The following is an 18,766-nucleotide window of genomic DNA, read 5'->3' on the forward strand; positions in this document are numbered from 1 at the left end:
TGCCAAGCAGATGCTCTACTGCTGAGCCACGGCTAGAGGAACTGAGATCAGTTCTCCTGGAGAAAACTGCTGCTTTGGAGGGTGGTCTCTATGGCATTATACCCTGCTGAGGTCTCTCCCTTCCCCAAACTCCACCCTCCTTAGGCTTCACCCCCAAAATCTCCAGGCATTTCCTAACCCAGAGCTGGCAGCCCCTACCCAGTCCACATATGCCCAGCAGACTGAGGGAAGCCAGCGGCTTTGGGATCCACTCAGAATTCCTGCATGGAGTTACTTCTATACCCCAACTTGGGTTACATGTATAATCAGTGTGTGATGTATTTTTAAGCCAAGACAGTATGGGCTGGTGTCCTTCTCGGGGTGCTTATGACACTGAGCATTGTGAACAGAAATTAATATGTTGCTTGGGTTGTTTTGTTTTGGGGTACAGGCCTTTATAAAGCACATGAAAAAGCAGCAAAAAGAACTGAATGCTTTAAAGAAGAGGCACGGAAAGGTATGGTCATTTTTTAAAACGGGTTTCATGTTGGGTGCTTTCCGTTTGTCTTTTTCGGGGAGATAAGGTAGCAGAGTATGGGGGAGATGTTGTGATTAGTGACAAAATGATGGAACATAATGATTAGGTATCACTGCAATTCATCTTGGGTATTTATATGTATTTATCAAACTTACATCCCAAGAAGGAAACTATGGAACTGTGGGGATAAGGGGAACAATTTTTAAGACCAGCTGCCCAAGTGGAAGACGAGCTGAAATCACCACTGTGTATGATGGCAAGTTTTGGAGCGTTCCTGTTTTTTTTTCTGCCCCGTGTGGGCTGTTTCAGTCTAACAGCTGCTGAGTGAAACTGAGATTTTATGGGGCTTCCCCACTTCTGTCCCCTCCCTAAGGGCTGTATGACGCAGCAGCGTCTGCCAGATCAGGCCCAAAGGTGTTCATGTGCAGGATCTGGATAAAAGAGTGGAAGGAAAAAGAGGGGGTGCGCGATGATTGCTGTAAAGGGCAAAAGGAAAGTTGAGGGAAGGGGTGGTAGATGCATCAGGATTTCTGTTTCTAGAGGTTGCTCTTCTCCCCCCACCCCCCCCATGGAGCTTAACTTTTTGACATTTACATACCAGCAGGAAGTTTCTTCGCTCTTGCTTCCTGTTCCCCTTTCAGTCAGAGGGCAACCTCTCTACCCTTAGTCTTTCTTTAGCTCAGGAATGTCTGACCTTTCAAGAGAAAGGGCATCATAGGCCACTTGCCCCGTCCCCCCTTTTCCAATTTCTAGTCTGCATTTATATCCCACGATGAAGTGGCCAGCTTGTTAATGCCGTTCAGATAAAAATGTCTTCCAAATCCCTCTGCACTTGGAACGTGTGCGCTTTCATCTCAGTGTGAGTTACAGACAGCCTCTCAAAGTTGTTTCCCAGAGGTGTCATTAATGTAGTTCGGAACTTGAGTTCATTTTTTAAAAAATGGCAGAACTTCAAAGCATTAGCATTAAAGACCATGTGAAATTTTCCTGTTAAGATTTTGTAAGAAAGACTGTGGATTAAGGAATAGGTATAACAGCAAAGCTGCAGTATGGCTGGAGAGGGACAATGAAACGTGGAGTCAGTGTACCAAAGGGGTGACGCGGAGGCAGGCCATGGCGGACCCCCCCCCCCAATGTCTCTTGCCTTGAAGACCCCACCAAGGGTCACGTGAACACACTTCTAAAGTGTGTCATTTAGAAGCAGAAGATAGTTTGTTTACATTTATAATGTTGCCCTCAATCCTTTGATATTTTGGTATCTAGATAGAAAAAAGCTAACTTCATTTAGCAGTAACTATATATTAAATACTTGGTTATTTGAATTATGGAACTGTGTAAAGATCCAGTTAAGACAACCACTAGACCTAATGTAACACACTACGTGAGGTTGTTTTTACAAAAAAAGGACGGAGACCCTAGTAAGGAAGTGGGGAAAATGACAGAGCGGTGGTAGCAAGAGTGCATAAGGTAAAGTCAGCAATCCTGCAAGATAGGAGGGTTAGAAATGCATACGGTCCCAGCAAATGTACATAAAAGTCCAGGTAAATGTATGTGGTGACATACATTTAAATTTCTAATAACCCAACCTGACGCCTGATAAGACTCTTCTTTTTTATTTTGCAGGAACACAGTGTTATGCAGAAGTTGCACTGCACACAGGTTGACAAAATAGTAGCACAGTATAACAAAGAGAAGTTAACTTATGAGAAAATCCTTGAAAAGGCCATCAAGAAAAAGGGGTAAGGCCTCTTAAAGTGATGTACAACTATCAAAGCAGTTTTGGCATTTGAGATTTAGCAATTGCTAATCAGTAGGACTTACTTTTAAAAAATGTTATCCCTTAAAAAAAATTAAGATTTTCTGCAAATATGTGGATTATCCGTATCTGTGCATGACCCCATTATGTGGATTTCTTGGTCCGTACTGTGGGAACAGTATCAGAACTAGCTGCATAGATATCTACATGTCCACAAGTCTGCTGTCTAATGGAATAGTATTCCTTTTCCATAAATAATTCTATTTCCATAAATAATGCACCTAGCAAACATTAAAACAGCATTTAAAATGAAGTGTATATAAGATAATTCAGTGAAAGCATATAAACAGACAAGTACGCATGAAACCAAAACCTGGGAGGAGGATCAATAACAGTTATTGAGGGTGAACAAAATATAACAAGTCTTCACCTGCTGGCAGATGTGGAGGGAGACAGACGAATCTTCCTGGGAAGGGAGTTCCAAGGTTTTGGTGCCACAACCAAGTAGGCCTTTTCTCAGGTTGCCAGTCATCTAGCCTCAGATAGCAGGGGGCACCTAAAGCAGGGCCTCCGAAGAAGACCAGGGTGGACAGGTAGGTTTGTATGGGACAAGGCATTCGTATTTGAGTGTTCATTTGGGAGAGAGCCAGTGTGGTACAGTAGTTAAGAGCGGCAGACTCTAATCTGGAGAACCAGGTGTAATTCCCTGCTCCTCCACATGAGCAGTGGACTCTAATCTGGAGAAGCGGGTATGATTCTTCCACATGCAGCTTGCTGGGTGACCTTGGGCCAGTCACAGTTCTCTCAGAACTCTCTCAGCCCCCCCTACCTCACAAGGTGTCTGTTGTGGGGAGGGGAAGGGAAGGTGATTGTAAGCCGGTTTGAGACTCCTTAAAGGTAGAGAAAATCATGGTATAAAAACCAACTCTTCTTCTTCCCCCCAGCCTCTCTGGGATCTGTTGGAAGTGTGAGCTAGAGTTGAGTGTCACGCACGTATTAGTGGTTCCTCAGCCCAGATCTCCAAATCACCTCTCCCAGTGGTTTTACATAGATGTTGAAAGGCATGGGGGACGACAAAACTTTGAGGGACCCCAGAGGCCAAGGGGTGCCCCAGCATCATACTCTTAACCCCCCCCCCTTTGAGGTAGGACTGAAACCACTGCAGAATGGTGCCTCTAAGTCCCAACTCCAAAAGGCGGTCCAGAAGGATACCATGATCAGTGGTATCAAAAGCTGCTGAAACGTCCAGGAGAATTAAGAGGGTTCCCTATTAATTCCTTGTTTACATGATTCCATGTTAATTGTGTGTTGTGTGATGAAGTCCTCTCATCTCTTCTGTTCTGAATGCGGGAGTACAAAAGTATATATAATTGCCCTTTTGTATGTTGACAGATGGGCTAATAGCCTCGTACATTTCAGCAAGGACTGCAGCTGCACACTGCAGCTGCCATGTCTCAGAGTCTTGAGGGAATTGGCGCATTCATGTGTCCATTTCACTCATGCGCTCAGATCTGAATAAGCAGCATGGAAAATAACTACATGCTGGGCTTTGCAGGATATATCTAGCCTGGCTGTATTCTGGTCAAGTTAGATGCGACAGTCGCCTCTATTTGATTAATTGATTACAGGATCATGTTTTTGTGATGCGACAAGTCACCTCTACTTGATTGATTGATTAATTAATTACAGGATCGTGTTTCTGCCCCATGGCCCTAGGGCAGCATCCTGCATCAAGAAACTCTCTTGCATTCCGCATGATCCCAGATGAGGGACCCCGTGCTCCAGGCATATACAATGCATGGGCTGGAGAGATCTGTCTGTTAGCATCCAAAGATATGCATGGGCAAGGAGAGCATCACCCGGTGTGTCTCTCCCAATATCCCTGTTAACCACTACACCAGCATGGTTTAGTAGTTAAGAGCAGTGGTTTGGAGTGGTGGAGTCTGATCTGAAGAACCGGATCTGATTCTCCCACTCCTCCACATGAGTGGTGGAGGCTCATCTGGTGAACTGGATTGGTTTCCCCACTCCTACACACGAAGCCAGCTGGGTGATCTTGGGCTAGTCACAGCTCTGTTAGAGCTCTCTCAGCCCCACCCACCTCACAGGAGAGGGGAAGGGAAGGTGACTGTAAGCTGGTTTGATTCTCCTTTAAGTGGTAGAGAAAGTCAGCATATAAAAACCAATTCTTCTTCTTCTTAACCACTGTGTGTTCCTTCACTTCAGGGCTCCTCACCCAGCTTGGTTCCAATACCAGAACTCAGGCCTAAAGCAAGAGAGAGGGGTGCAGGGAAATGTCGAAGGAGGGGGGGCACACTAAGAACTTCAACACAAACTGTTCCCTGGTAAAGTTTGTTGCACACACAATAGCAGGACAAGACGGCTTTGCGGTTGTACAGTAGCCATTTGCGCAAGAGGGCCAGGGTGAACACATGAAGCTGCCTTCTATTGAATCAGACCATCAAGGTCCATCAAAGTCAGCATTGTCTACTCTGACTGGCAGCAGCTCTCCAGGGTCTCAGGCAGAGGTCCTTTCACATCACCTCCTTGCCTGGTCCCTTTAACTGGAGATGCCATTTGGGCTTGGGACCTGGGACCTTCTGCATGCCAGGCAGAGGCTCTGCCACTGAGCCACTGTGAGGCAGCACGGGGCGCCTTCTGCGCCATACAAGGGGCATTGCTTGCTTGCCAGAGAAAAGGCAGGATCCCCTTGGGGAATTAGATCCACCAACATGATGTTTTGAAGACAGCACAGCATTGCCAGCAGTTCATAGATAATAGATACAAAAAGAAAAAAAAACTGATAAAATAATTAAAACACATAAAACAGAAAACATAGAAAGAGACAACCTGAGATTGCTACCACACAAAAGGATATCTAGCAAATTCAGAACATGGACTGCTTTAAACGGAGAATAATAAACATAGCTAATATAATATGCATTGTAAAACCAATCGTACTTCAAAGAAATTACAGAATTCTAAATAGCTGAGACTAGTAGTTGCCACGATAATTAACGTATCTAAGCCAGTGGAGTTGCATTGATGCGCTCTATAATTATTCCTATTCATCTCGACATGCCTTCAGTCTCAAGATAGTCTAAATACTAAGATGTGGCCGTAAGAGCGGGTCCCAAGACTTGCTGGGCTCATGGGCAGACCCCCCCCCCCGCAAGTAGTCCAGCTGAGCTCAGAATTCCCAAGTGGATCCCCTCCCCCCTTTTTTACTATGTGCCACTTAAAAGGGGGAGGAAGCAGCAGCAGAGAGTGAAGGGGGTGGGCCTCCACCCCGCCCATTCCCTGCTGAGCTGCCTGCCTGCCGCCGGGGCTCTTGGCTGCCTGATCGGAGTATCGCAGGGCCGGCGCACAGCAGTGCTCCTTGAGGCCGCGGCAGGGGCACCCTCACCCACAGGCAGCACCCAGCAACCTTGGGGAATGCGGAGGTGGGTGGCAGCGGGCACGGGTGTAGGAAGAGTGTGCCAGCAGGTGTGGGTGGGCAGGAAGGAGGGCATGGGCAGGGGAGCTAGTGGTGGGCAGAGAAGGGGAGGGGTCCACTGGGCACTCCTTGCTCTGGGCCCACCAAATGGCTCGGGAGTGTTACCATGCAGATGCAACATTTTCTTCCCGGTAGCCACAGAGTGATGTGAGTAAACAGTTTCCTCTGGGTGACTTGAAATGGCCTTTGACACAGGCAGCTCATTCCTGAGCCTAAAGGACGAAAGTCCTTTGGAGGCCGGGAAGGGGCTGCTCAAGTGTTCGTGCCCCCTGTGCCAGCGTTAGCATTTCTTACGCCACCCACGATGGTCTGGACACCGGCCTCCTGGCGCTGCTGCAGCAACGCTGCCCAGGGACACGGGCTGGGCCTTCCGCCAGCATCCCACCAATGCAAAGGCCCGCCCCAGCGTCCCCGGAGGGCATTCCCGGGACGTGCCAGGGGCAGAGCGGCCAGGGGGCAGCTTCCTGTCCCTTTTTGGCTTGGCATGCCGGTGGGGAGAACGGCGCTGCAGCGCCTGCTTTTTTGCAGGCAGAACTTCGGTGTTCTCAATGTGGGAAAATGCCCCATTTAAAATTTTTAAAGCCTTTCGGCGGCCGGGAAATGGGTTTGGAGGCACCGTGACCGTGCCTTGGCCACGCCATCCCCAGCCCCCAAATGGGTAAGGATGGACTGTAAATAGAGTACAGATTTTGCTAGGTGCAATAAAGACAGAATGGGTATTTGAAAACAGAAGAAAAACCGTCATTTCTTCATGTTGGCAGTTTTTAGGCAAAGTTTTTTTTTCAGAGGGTAGCTGAGTTGGTTTGCAGTAGAACTAGAGTTGCCAACCTCCAGGTGGTGGCTGGAGATCTCCCATTATTACAGCTGATCTCCAGGCAACAGAGATCAGTTCCCCTGGAGAAAATGGCCACTTTGGCAATTGGACTCTTTGGCATTAAAGTCCCTCCCCTCCCCAAACCCCTCCCTCCACAGGCTTCACCCTGAAAATCTCCAGGTATTCCCCAACCTGGAGCTGGCAACCCCAAGTAGAATGGCCAGAGTTGAGTCCAGTAGCGCCTTAGAGATCAACAAGATTTTGGGGGTATGAACGTTCGAGAATCAAAGCTCTCTTCGTCAGATATTTTTTAAATGGCACATAGTAAAAAGGGAAAAGGGGAATCCATTTGAGAATTTTATTCTTATCCTTGAAAATATCTCCTAAGTAGATGAGATTAGTTAATAGAACTTCTGATACATCCTTTATGCAGTTGAGTAATTGTCCTGACATGGAAATAATTGCATAATTGTATTGTATTTAATTTAAGCACCACTAAGCCAAGAGTAATTGGTAATTTGTGACTAATGCGTGAAAGGGAATAATTTTAGTCCAATATGTTTCTTGGTATCTGGCTAACATTTATTACGAGGCTTCGGTGCAGAGTGTTTGTTTTGGATTTCCCTTTTTCTTGTCCACAGAGGAAACAACTGCCTTGAGATGAAGAAAGAATTCGAAAATAAAATTCAAACATTAACATCAGATCACACATCTAAGGTAAGAGATTAAATTTTGCTCATTCTGTCACTTGAGGATGTAGAAATGCCTGCGTGAGCCCCCAGATTCAGCAAATGACACCCAGGCCTGCAAGAAGGAGCAGGGAAAGGGGTGGCGGCTGGCCTTTCGCAGGCAAGTCCGTGTGCTGATGCACTTCTCGTTCCCCCAAGGTCAAAGACATCGTGGCTCAGCACACCAAAGAGTGGTCCGAAATGATCAACACGCACAGCGCTGAAGAGCAAGAGGTGCGCGACCTGCACCTGAGCCAGCAGTGTGAATTGCTGAAGAAACTGCTCGTGAGCGCTCACGAGCAGCAGACCCAGCAGCTGAAGTTTTCTCACGACAGGTGAGGGCGGCGGGGCTCACCGTCCGGCCAGGCCCAGCCTCCGAGGGCGGGAGTGGATCTAGACTCTTACAAAACCGGGGGCCCCAGCAGGAGGGCGGAGGGTCTGTTGGAACGGAACGCCAGTAGATGCCAGACCGCAGAAAAAGGTCTTGACGTCACCAAGCCCCCTGGTCGCTATTTTTCGAGGTCCCTAGGAATGGCCCTCCCAGCGTTTTGATACAGTAGAGCAAGGGTGATGGGCACAGCTACAAAATGGCTGCCCCAGAATGGCTGCTGCAGCAGTCCGGTCTTTTACGGAAGGGCCCGCTCGTCCAGCACGAAAGGACAGCAGTAAATTAATCAAAACATTTATTGTGATTTCCTTGCACTTTTGTAGGGAAAGCAAAGAAATGCGCGCCAACCAAGCAAAAATTTCAATGGAGAACGGTAAAGCCATAAGCCAAGATAAATCCATTAAAAACAAAGCAGAAAGAGAGAGGTAAGGATTATATTTTTTGGCTTTCATATTTCCTAGCTATCTGTTAGTAAATGCTCATCACCTGTTTAATAAAAGCTTATGGCCTGTATCATAAAAACGTTTGAAAAGCCCTGCTGTATCAGGCCCAGGCCCATCAAGTCTCCATCTCTGACAACTTTGCAACAGTATTATGTTCCAAATGAATGAAAGTTGATCATCCTTTGATTATGTTTGGGGGCCAGACTGGTCAATTGACCGCAATAAAATATATTGAAAAACATTTGGGGCCCCCGATTGGGATCCAACATAAAATTGTCTTGATATTTGTATTCTGCCCAAGGGCTACCAGTTGGCTCTACTGGGGTTGGAATATTTTGGGCAGCTCTAAAGAGGAAAGCAGACTTGGGCGGGCTTCACCAAACAACCATCATTAGCAGCTAACATAAGACCAGAGTTATCATGGGAGTCCAAACTACCCTCTGCTCAGTCACATGTTTATTTTTAAAGTAAGCACATTTGATAGCGTCGAACTGTCTTTTGTAGGCGTGTCAGGGAACTGAACAGCAGCAACACAAAGAAATTTCTAGAAGAAAGGAAGCGGGTAAGTTGATAATTGGCGGTTTCCGCTGTGTCGCTTGGCCTTTCGTACTTCTCAGAAGTTTTGCTTTGTGAAAGCTGTCCCCACTCAACCTGAAAAGCTCACCTGTTTCCAGGGGCTGTGGAAGCTGATTCATCTGCAAGATACAAGCAGGTTGGAAGACTCCTCATGCAAGAGGGGACAGACCAAAGCACACTGTGCATATTTAAAAAAAACAGACTGTACCCAAATATCAGGTCCCCGTTTACAATGCATTGCAGTGGAGATTAGAATTGTATCAGAGGGAAGAACAAAAGGCCAAGCCGATATCTCTTGAAATGAGAATTCTCCAGCAGACTGACCCTCTCCCTGTGTTCTCCCTGCATCCCTGGAGAGCCAACGTGGTGTGGTGGTTTGGAGCGGTGGACTCTGATCTGGAGAACCGGGTTTGATTCCCCTCTCCTCCACATGAGCAGCGGAGGCTGATCTGGTGAACTGGATTTGTTTCCCCACTCCTACACACGAAGCCAGCTGGGTAACCTTGGGCTAGTCACAGCTCTCTTAGAGCTCTCTCAGCCCCACCTACCTCACAGGGTGTCTGTTGTGGGGAGAGGAAGGGAGAGTGATTGTAAGCTGGTTTGAGTCTCCCTTAAATGGTAGAGGAAGTCGGAGTATAAAAACCAACTCTTCTTATGTAGCATCAAGATTCGCGTCACTCCAAAAACAAGGTGGGGGGGGGAATTCATTTTAGAGCCCGTGACATCCACAGAGAGAATTCTCTGTTGCATTTTTACCTGCACATGTCTGGTTTTTGCTCACAGCTGGCCATGAAGCAATCCAAGGAAATGGATCAGCTGAAAAAAGTTCAACTGGAGCATCTCGAAATTTTGGAGAAACAAAATGAGCAGGTAATGGCGTAGAAATAGCGATGTAATCATATTGCAGGAGCACAGACAGTAACAGAAATAATGTAAGAGTTATATAATTTTCAAGTCTCAAAAGAAAAGGAAGAAAATTGGGTAGAATTCATCCTTGCCTATAACTTACAGTGAATGACCCTTCAAGTCAAGTTAGCAAAGGCAGCTGTTTTAATTTGGAATTGAAACTAATATGAACTGTAATTAGAATTTATATCACCTTTCGATCCAGGGTGTGGTCTTTTAAAAGGGTTTTCTTATAAATATTCAGGGTGTATGGGGGATGGCCATGGCTCAGTAGCAGAGCTTTTTTTTTTTGCTTGAAGAAAGAACATTTCTTTCATTGGGTAACAACTCTGGTGCATACATATCAGTATGTCTACAGACTGTTATCTCCAATTCCCTATGCAATTGCAAGTCCCCTTCATTTTTTCGGGTTCAGTGCTGGCACAGAGGTTAAGGATCTAGTCCTCACTATCACAAGCTTCTCTAACATTTGTTAGAGTCCTGCTAGTGGCTGCCTATAGGGAGAATTTGTAATTCACCTTGAATTAGAGATGGAACCTGGCCACCTTTGTCATCTGAATTCTGCATCTAGAACAGAGAGGAAACCTTCCCTGGAGGTTTTTCAGCAGAGGGCCCCCCCCCCGCCCCCGGAACACAAACAACCACCCCCAAAGCAGCCTGCAGAGCACAATCCGCACTGAAAAAGAGAAGGGGGGAATAAAACCCTCCTTGTATCTTTTGAGCCTGGGGACCGATGGTAAAGCCAGCAGTCTGGGGTTGGGTCTAAAAGAGGGGAATTTCACCGGTTAGCCCCTGTTCTGTTCTTTCCCTTTTTTATGGCAGCGCCTCCCTCTCTACGGTGCTTCGTAATGGAAACCAAAAATTATAACAACCTCTGTTCTGAAAGGACGAGCAGGCATTAGCGGTTGACTCCAAATGGAAACCAACCATATTGGTATCCCAAAAATTCTGATTTCGCTTAGCCAGTTGTTACTGATTTATGCCAGTATCCAAGAAAGGTTTGGAATGAGAAGGGAGGGGGAAGTGGTGGTCTGCCTTCCTGACCTAGAAGAAATTATGTTCTGTTGTAGTTTCCAGCATAGTTTATCATTTCTACTCCAATCCTGAACCCTTTTACTGCCACATATTTTCTTTGTTTGATCAAGAAACCAGTTCTGGGCGGACGCATCCAAAGGTTGACACTCCTCGCCTGGTTTCTCTCTGTCCAGTTCCAAAATTTTCATCTGTTTGGCTTTTACTCTGAAGCTCAGAAGGCCTTTGTGGAGGGCCAAGATTGCAAAACTTTATTTTGGACAATGGTTTTCTCAGTGGGCAATGTGTTAGATTCTACTTGGTAAGCCTTTGAAAGTGTTGACAATTTAGGCAGCACATATACTACACAATAGCTTTGATTAATCTAACAGGTGGAATTGGCAAAATACAGGTAGAAACTCACTTTGTCTTATACAATGTTATTAGTTTATAATTTGTAAATTATATGGTTTTATTTTTCTTGCATTTGTTTCTGTGTCACCTCAGTTTTCATGCATTTTGTTTGCCTTCTTGTTGTATTACTCAATTTTGACATTATTACTTTTGTGCAAACAGCTTTTGAAATCCTGTCATGCAGTCTCTCAAACACAAGGTAGGAACTATCTATACTGAGCAAGCTATAACAGTCAATACATTATACACTCTGAAATAAATAATTATCACTGAGGTGCTTTGTGCAGATGCAGCTCGAGATGAGATGTGCTCCCCTCACCATTGTTTGGATTTCCACAAGTTTTTCCCCCCCAGCTCATAGAGCTCACATCCGTGTCCTCATGGTGTGGTGGGCGGGGTGTGGTCTTGCATATACTATCGATGCTGTGGCGAATAGAGATGCTTTAATGCCATGGCTCAGACGCTCCGCCGCTGTGGCCGTCATGTGTGTGCCTGGGTACGAAAGTTCCTGTTGCTCCTTAACCATCCCCTAGAGTTTCATTAGGAGACTAGGAGGAAGGGGTTGAATGAACCTCTGCGCATGCGCCAACCAAAGTGCCTCGTTTGGGAGTGCCTGGTTGGCCAGACGCACAGTTCAAATGAGCAGGAAGTCTCCTCCCATTCCAAGCCAGAGTGGTGCTTCTGGAAGAAATGGGACCCAGGTGTCCTGAGGGTGGGGCCAGCTGGTATTCTGAATTTTGGCACGGAAACTAGGAAGTGACTTTCAAACAGTGACGACAATTATGTGAGGGTTGCTCAAACTCCCACCAGTTTGGCTCACATCCTGTTAACTGGTCACGAACAGGGAGGGGAGTTTTTTGATGATCGGTTCAGCTGTTCATTGCCTGTTTGTCAGGTTGCTTCACGGCACTCCTTCCTAACCATGTGGCACACAGCACACCTTGGCCTTTTTCTCCCACCCCCTGTCGCCCATCCCGTAGAACTCCTCTGCCCAGCAGGCAATTGTTGAAATAGACGGATCATCCATATATCTTGAAGATCAGTCATAAATAAATGCTGTGTTGGGGAGGGGCTGTGGCTCAGTGGTAGAGCTTCTGCTTGGCATACAGAAGGTGCCAGGTTCAGTCCCCGGCATCTCCAGTTAAAGGGACTAGGTGAGTAGGTGATGTGAAAGACCCCTGCCTGAGACCCTGGAGAGCTGCTACCAGTCAGAGTAGACAGTACTGACTTTGATGGACCAAGGGCCTGACTCAGTATAAGGCAGCTTCATGTGTTCATGTGTTCAATATAATCCTACCCTGTTTGTTTGAGTCGTCACTGGAAGCTCCAGTAGCTGCCGATCAGTTTAAGTTGGCAGCTTCCTTGGAGGTTCCGCAAAAAAAAAAGCCCCAATGCCCAGCTGTGCTCTTTGGCACAGCTGCTCTTTGGGGATTGGCTGATATCTAATCAACACCTTTGAGCGTAGTAAATTTGACTGTCGAGTACGTTCATGGCCAAATTGATAGCATCCTTCAATTACGCACATAGTGCGTCAAATCTGCCAGAACAGTGACAGAGTGTCTCAGAAACACAAAAGCATTTCAACAAATACACAGCATCTTTCGTGATTCATTTATATACTGCACAGGGAGAGCTTACTCTTGAAGGAAATCACTGGGGTATTAATAGCTCTCTGCTAATCCCTGTAGGAGGCTAAAGCCAGACACGGAGAATTATACTAATATGACAGCAGCATGCTCAAGCAGTTGTCCGTACGTTTTAGCAAAAATTACAGGGGCTGCCCTCTCCTTGAGAGCAAACCTACTTGTTACCTCAGCAAACAGATGTCTCCCAAACCATACCTGCTGAAGTAACATGAAGGTGTGTGTGTGTGGGGGGGGGTTGCTTAATCATGTCCCCACCTGCGAGTTCTCCTCTGCAGATCTTAGCCGAGCCATCTTTGCCCCAGCTGGGATCTGACATAAACCTGACCAAGAGTATGACAGCCTCAAGGGGGGGAAGCAGAAGACAGTTGGGAGTTGGGCTTGTTGATACTTCCTGCATCCCATTGGCTGGTCATGAACTAAGCATGGGCTGGTGCACAGGTAATAATCATTTGTGGTCCAGCTTCACTTGCAGGATTACAAATATCTAATTTCACAAATGTGGGATCCTGCAAATGGAAAAACAGCCAGGGGACACGCCGGAACAGGGAAAAGAGGGACCAGGAAAGTGTTTGTCACATATTCTTCACACAACACATAGTTAAATTGTGGAACTCCCTGCCCCAGGATGTGGTGATGGCTGCCAACTTGGAAGGCTTTAAGAGGGGAGTGGACATGTTCATGGAGGGGAGGGTTATCCGTGGCTACTAGTCAAAATTCACACTAGTCATGATGCATACCTATTCTCTCCAGGATCAGAGGAGCATGCTATTCTATTAGGGGCTGTGGAACACAGGCAGGATAAATGCTGCTGCAGTCGTCTTGTTTGTGAGCTTCCTAGAGGCATCTGGTTGGCCACTGTGTGAACAGATTCCTGGACTTGATGGGCCTTGGTCTGATCCAGTATGGCCTTTCTTATGTTTTTATCCCTGTCCTGGTTTTTTTTTTAAATTATTTTAATAAAATGTTAATACCCTACCTTTCCTCTTAGTTCAAGGCAGCTTACAAATAATTAAAACCTTACATATTAAAACCAAATGAAAGTCCCAAATCCCTCCCCCCAAAAAACGTACCTCCGTTCAGACCCCCTAGCAAAGAAGTGAGCTTTGCATCACCCCCTCGGCTCTCCAGAGAGCCGCCTGACCCACCTGGGGGAAGACATGTTGGAGAAGGCCCAGGCTGTGGAGGATGTTAGAGGAAGAAGAGTTGGTTTTTATACCCCAGTTTTCTCTACCTTAAGGAGTCTCAAACCAGCTTACAATCACTTTCCCTCTCCCCACGACACGCACTTTGTGAGGTCTGTGGGGCCGAGAGAGTTCGGAGAGAACTGTGACTAGCCCAAGGTCACCCAGCAGACTGCATGTATAGCAGTGGGGAATCCTACCTGGTTCACCAGATTAGCATTCGCTGCTCATATAGAGGAATGGGGAATCAAACCTGGTTCTCCAGAGCAGAGTCCGCCGCTCATGTGGAGGAGCGGGGAATCGAATATGGTTCTCCAGATTAGAGACCACCGCTCCTAACCACTACACCACGCTGGCTTTCAGCGTGGAAAATGGGTTTCCCTCCTTTTCAGAGGAGGGGAGTGCACATGATCAGCCATTTTTGTGGAAGATAGAGGAGCTTTTTTCTTTTGTAGGCCAGAATTTCCACGTTCTTTGCATGCTGCACCACTCCCCTGGGGTGTCTTTCCTGAATCGTGCTGATTATCCTCCCATGAGAGACTATTCATAAACCTGCTTGCCTCAGCGGATAAAATTGACCCAGTGGCTTTATTCCAGGTGTCTGTCAACAGAGGGAGTTCCTGGCAGTGGTTTGTACCGCCTTTCCCTCTACCCAGCCAGGGGGCGTCCCAGGCCTGCAACAAGAGGGTGAAGGGGTGGAAACCCCCCCCCCCACCCAACCCATTGACTCGCGTGAGCAGGGCAAGATCCTTGAATGGAGCCCGTTAGGAATGTTCTATTTGGAGCGTCTCTTAGGCAAGCGTGAGCATTTCAAAAGTGTCTTCACTCTGTTACATCTCCATATTTTCACTTATTATTTCCCCCCCCCCATTACTTCCTGAGTTGAGATGTGTGACGGCATTTAATTTTTACATGATAACTCATGTTAGGACAAAAAACCCACCTGGTTTCCAGAGAGAAACACCTTTAATGGCACCTGCCCCAAACATATGTACCTGATTCTCTTGTGAAGAGGTCTGCTTCAGCGCAGGCCTACTTCCCAGGTGTGTATGCAAAGAGAGAACTTGGTCCTCGTTTGTTTGGTCCTGGCCTCTGCAAGCCATCCTGAGGCATACATGTGTGTGTTTGTGGTTGTGTAATACCAGTGCAATAGCAGTCATGTCAAGGAGTCAAGCCACACGGCTCCGCCAAAGAGATCGTTCTAGATTTCTAGTCTCACCTCCTGTGTTCACGTCTACTGATGCCCCAATTGCCTTGGCTTTTCAGGCGAAGGAGATGCAGCAGATGGTCAAGCTAGAAGCAGAGATGGACCGTAGGCCGGCCACAGTGGTGTGAAGCTCCAACATGCCAACTTGAAGTCTGGGGATCCAACCATTAAGCATCTCTCTCTCTCTCTCTCTCTCTCTCTCTCTCTCTCTCTCTCTCTCTTCTCTCTCTTCTCTCTCTTCTCTCTCTTCTCTCTCTCTCTCTCTCTCTCTCTCTCTCTCTCATCAGCACAGAATGGGTGAAGAGAATAACACATTCTTTCTGTTGTCAAATCATTTGCACTTGTATGTTCTTAACCTGTGTTGCTCTTCATTTTGTATTATGCTTTGTCTGGGCTTCCTTGTCTTTTGAGAGCCAAGTGGCCTGTCTTGTCACTTCCCAGTACCACTCAGCCCAGGGTCGCAAGAGCCTCTCAAGCACCATCTTTCTTTCTTTCTTTCTTTCTTTCTTTCTTTCTTTCTTTCTTTCTTTCTTTCTTTCTTTCTTTCTTTCTTTCTTTCTTTCTTTCTTTCTTTCTTTCTTTCTTTCTTTCTTTCTTTCTTTCTTTCTTTCTTTTTCTTTCTAAAAAAAAGATAGCTTGCAATGAATTTGACACCGTAAATATCTTTGTAGAGGGAATTCCTCGTTGCTGTAATATTTTTTGTCACGACAGTGTGGAACTGTAGCAAATTTAACTTTTCATAAACACCACTAATAAAGTCAGTAGAGTAGAGAATCATGCGGTATAAATACGCTGTGGGTTATTTTGTTTTTCCGAATTAGGTCACCAGAAAGGGCCATATAAGGTTAGTCTGGCCTAATGGAAGTCGATACTCTGTAAAATGCTGCTGAAATGATTGCCATGGGTAGTCGAAAGACCACCCTTGTGCCAAATCTATATAGGCTGGAGTCCCATACGTGCGTACTCGGCAGTAAATCCCATTGAATTCAGTGGGTCTTACTTCCAAGTAAACCTGCTTAGGGCTGGGCCACTGACAAGTAAAGGCATTGTATTGTAGGCACTTTAACAAGTTTACATCCTCTGTGACATTTGCATTTTTTATCCACTTGATGCCAATCCAAGATACCACCGTTCATTGTATCTTTAAATTTGTTTAATATCTGTGGGGGGGGGGGAGTTTGTAACTGTGAAAATGTAAAGTATTTATACACATGCAATCACAATATTGTAGAAATTCACATTCCTGTGGCTACATTAACAACCGTAGTAACCAAAACCCTGTTTGCATGTGGTTAACACCCAATTTTGACTTCAGTACATACCGTTTGACACAAAGTCATTCTCTTACTGCTAAGTACGGAGTCAGTGTATGATAACAGAATATTTGAATAATTAACAAAACATAAGATATATATATATATATGTGTATATGAATTATGTGGGCATTCTTAATACTTCTAGTTGAATAAAAAAAGGAAAGTATGTTAATTTAATTTTACACTATATATTTATGCAGATTTTCAGACTTTCATATCAGAAATAACCCTTTTTATGTCTGTTAGATATCCAGAAATTTGCTACAGTATTAACGTGCATGTTCTTAAAGCCTGCAGTAGTTACTATGCAGAACGCAACGCCAGCCTCCTGCGTAGGAATTGTCCATGCAGCCGATGGAAAAGGAGACAGTGAGGGGAACTGGTAGTTCTCGAACAAAATCGGACGACTGATTTCCCGGAACCCCCACCGCACCAATCGTGTTGTTGTATATGCCTGTACAAACTGACCCCGTGTATTCCTATAAATGACCTAATAAAGAGAGAATTATGTAGCTGTCCTGGGAGGGGAAACTTTCATGATCTCTAATAAAAAAAATTGATAATGGCATACTTGGAAAACATGGGCAATTTTTCTGAATTTTGCCAAAAACGACAAAACAAAACAGCACGTCCCACTTACCTGTGATAAAATTCCCTCAAGGTACCAGTGGAGTCAAACATACCTATTTATTTTTCTTGGAAACATCAGCCAGTCCCTCTGATAAGGCGGTTCCATCCAGGAAGCCGGATGGTGACAGCTGTGATGCTTCCCAAAAGAGGAGGGGCTCACCAGACCCCAGGGCACATTTGGCCAAAAGCACACGGGATCGACTCAGTCTTTAAAACATAACACTGACTGAAGCCAGTGTCCATATTTGCCGGTAACACACGTTCCGGGGTGGTGACTCTTCTTCATCTGCAAGAGCTCGCTTCACAGCACATGTTGGTATCTTCTCTGTCCATGCCGTCCCTTTCTTTTGTGATATAACTGCCTTTCTCCAGCCCATCCTTCCTGCTTTCTTGTGTGCGTCACACTGTCCTGGCCAACTTCAGAGCGCAGGGACCCCCCCCCCCCGGTAGCCCAAGCCCACCCTGCCATTGTGAAGTCACAGGTGATGATTTGGTGTTATGCCGTCACCTGGTCCCTTGTGGGAGAACCACATTTTAGACCAAACAGCAGGAACAGCTGTGGAGTTTGACAATCAGTGGGGATTTCCTTCCTACAATGCCTGTTGACTGTGGGTTTCATTTCCTAAAATGAAAAAAGTAATCAGTATTTACCTGGAAGTGATGATCGCTCCCCTCCCCCTTAAGCTGGCCCTCTTCCGCCCATCGACCAACAACAATAAAATACCAATTATACATATATATCACATTAAAACCTTTAAAAAGATAATGAAATTCCAAACATTAAAACCAAAGATGGTGCCCAGTGCTTACGGCACCTGCCCTGTCAAATAGGCAGGCAGGCCTATCCCCTCCCGCATAACTGTACTAACTACCCAAAAAGAAGGGGTAAGTAGGGAGGCCAGCATTGATGGACTACCTGCGGCTGCCCTCAGTTGTAGGCCTGGTGGAAAAGCTCCGTCTTACCAGGCAGAGTATCCCGCTGAAGTTACCAGGCAGAGTATCCCGCTAGGGCGGCTCCGGCCTGGTTGAGGACAGCCGCACACTCTTAGGGCCGGAGACCACCAATAAATTATAACCAAAAATCTTAATGTCCTTCAGGGGGGTTACCAGAAGAGGTGGTCCCGAACATACAAGGGTCCCGGATATGTGTAAGGCTTTAAAGGTCAAAACCAGCACCTTAAACCTGATCTGGTATTCCAGCTGGAGCCAGTGCAGCTGACGGAGCCCTGGCTGTACATGTTCTCGGGGTGATGGTCCCCATAAGGAGCCTCGCTGCTGCATTCTGTACCAGCTGGAGCCTCTGGATCAGTCTCAAGGGCAGCCCTACATAGAGTGAGTTACAGTAATCCAGCCTAGAGTGACCATCGCATGGATAACCATAGCTAGATCCGTGCGGGAGAGGTAAGGCACCAGCTGCCAGGCCCAGCAAAGATGGGAAAATGCTGTCGACCACAGCTGCAACCTGAGCCTCCATAGACAAGGAGGCATCAGAGATCACACCCGGACATGAACATATGAAGCTGCCTTCTACTGACTCAGACCCCTGGCCCATCAAAGTCAGTATTGTCCACTCAGTCCGGCACCTCCTTGCGTTGCCCCTTTAACTGGAGATGCCGGGGATTGAACCTGGGACCTTCTGCATGCCAAGCAGAGGCTCTGCCACTGAGCCACAGCCCCTCCCCAACCAGCTCCTGACCTCCTGCACAAGGGTTGCAGGTCGCCTGTGAGTTTCTCAGC

General features: G+C 46.5%; 1 protein-coding gene across 2 annotated transcripts in view; it reads left to right on the forward strand.

Moving 5' to 3' along the window:
- Positions 1-15,233, forward strand: part of PLCB4 (phospholipase C beta 4) — an 86,377-nt gene extending 71,144 nt beyond the window's left edge. The window contains exons 28-36 of one of the 2 annotated variants that reach the window (XM_056856117.1): positions 431-496; positions 2,141-2,256; positions 7,225-7,300; positions 7,471-7,646; positions 8,023-8,124; positions 8,647-8,704; positions 9,502-9,588; positions 11,212-11,248; positions 15,143-15,233. In XM_056856117.1, the coding sequence (XP_056712095.1) occupies positions 431-496; positions 2,141-2,256; positions 7,225-7,300; positions 7,471-7,646; positions 8,023-8,124; positions 8,647-8,704; positions 9,502-9,588; positions 11,212-11,248; positions 15,143-15,192 (768 nt within the window). In that variant the 3' untranslated portion in view covers positions 15,193-15,233. The remainder of the gene's footprint in view (positions 1-430; positions 497-2,140; positions 2,257-7,224; positions 7,301-7,470; positions 7,647-8,022; positions 8,125-8,646; positions 8,705-9,501; positions 9,589-11,211; positions 11,249-15,142) is intronic. The other variant, XM_056856118.1, reaches the window with a different exon arrangement.
- The last annotated feature ends 3,533 nt before the right edge of the window (positions 15,234-18,766 follow it).

Source organism: Euleptes europaea, chromosome 10 (genome assembly GCF_029931775.1).
Source record: "Euleptes europaea isolate rEulEur1 chromosome 10, rEulEur1.hap1, whole genome shotgun sequence".
Taxonomy (NCBI): Eukaryota; Metazoa; Chordata; class Lepidosauria; order Squamata; family Sphaerodactylidae; genus Euleptes; species Euleptes europaea.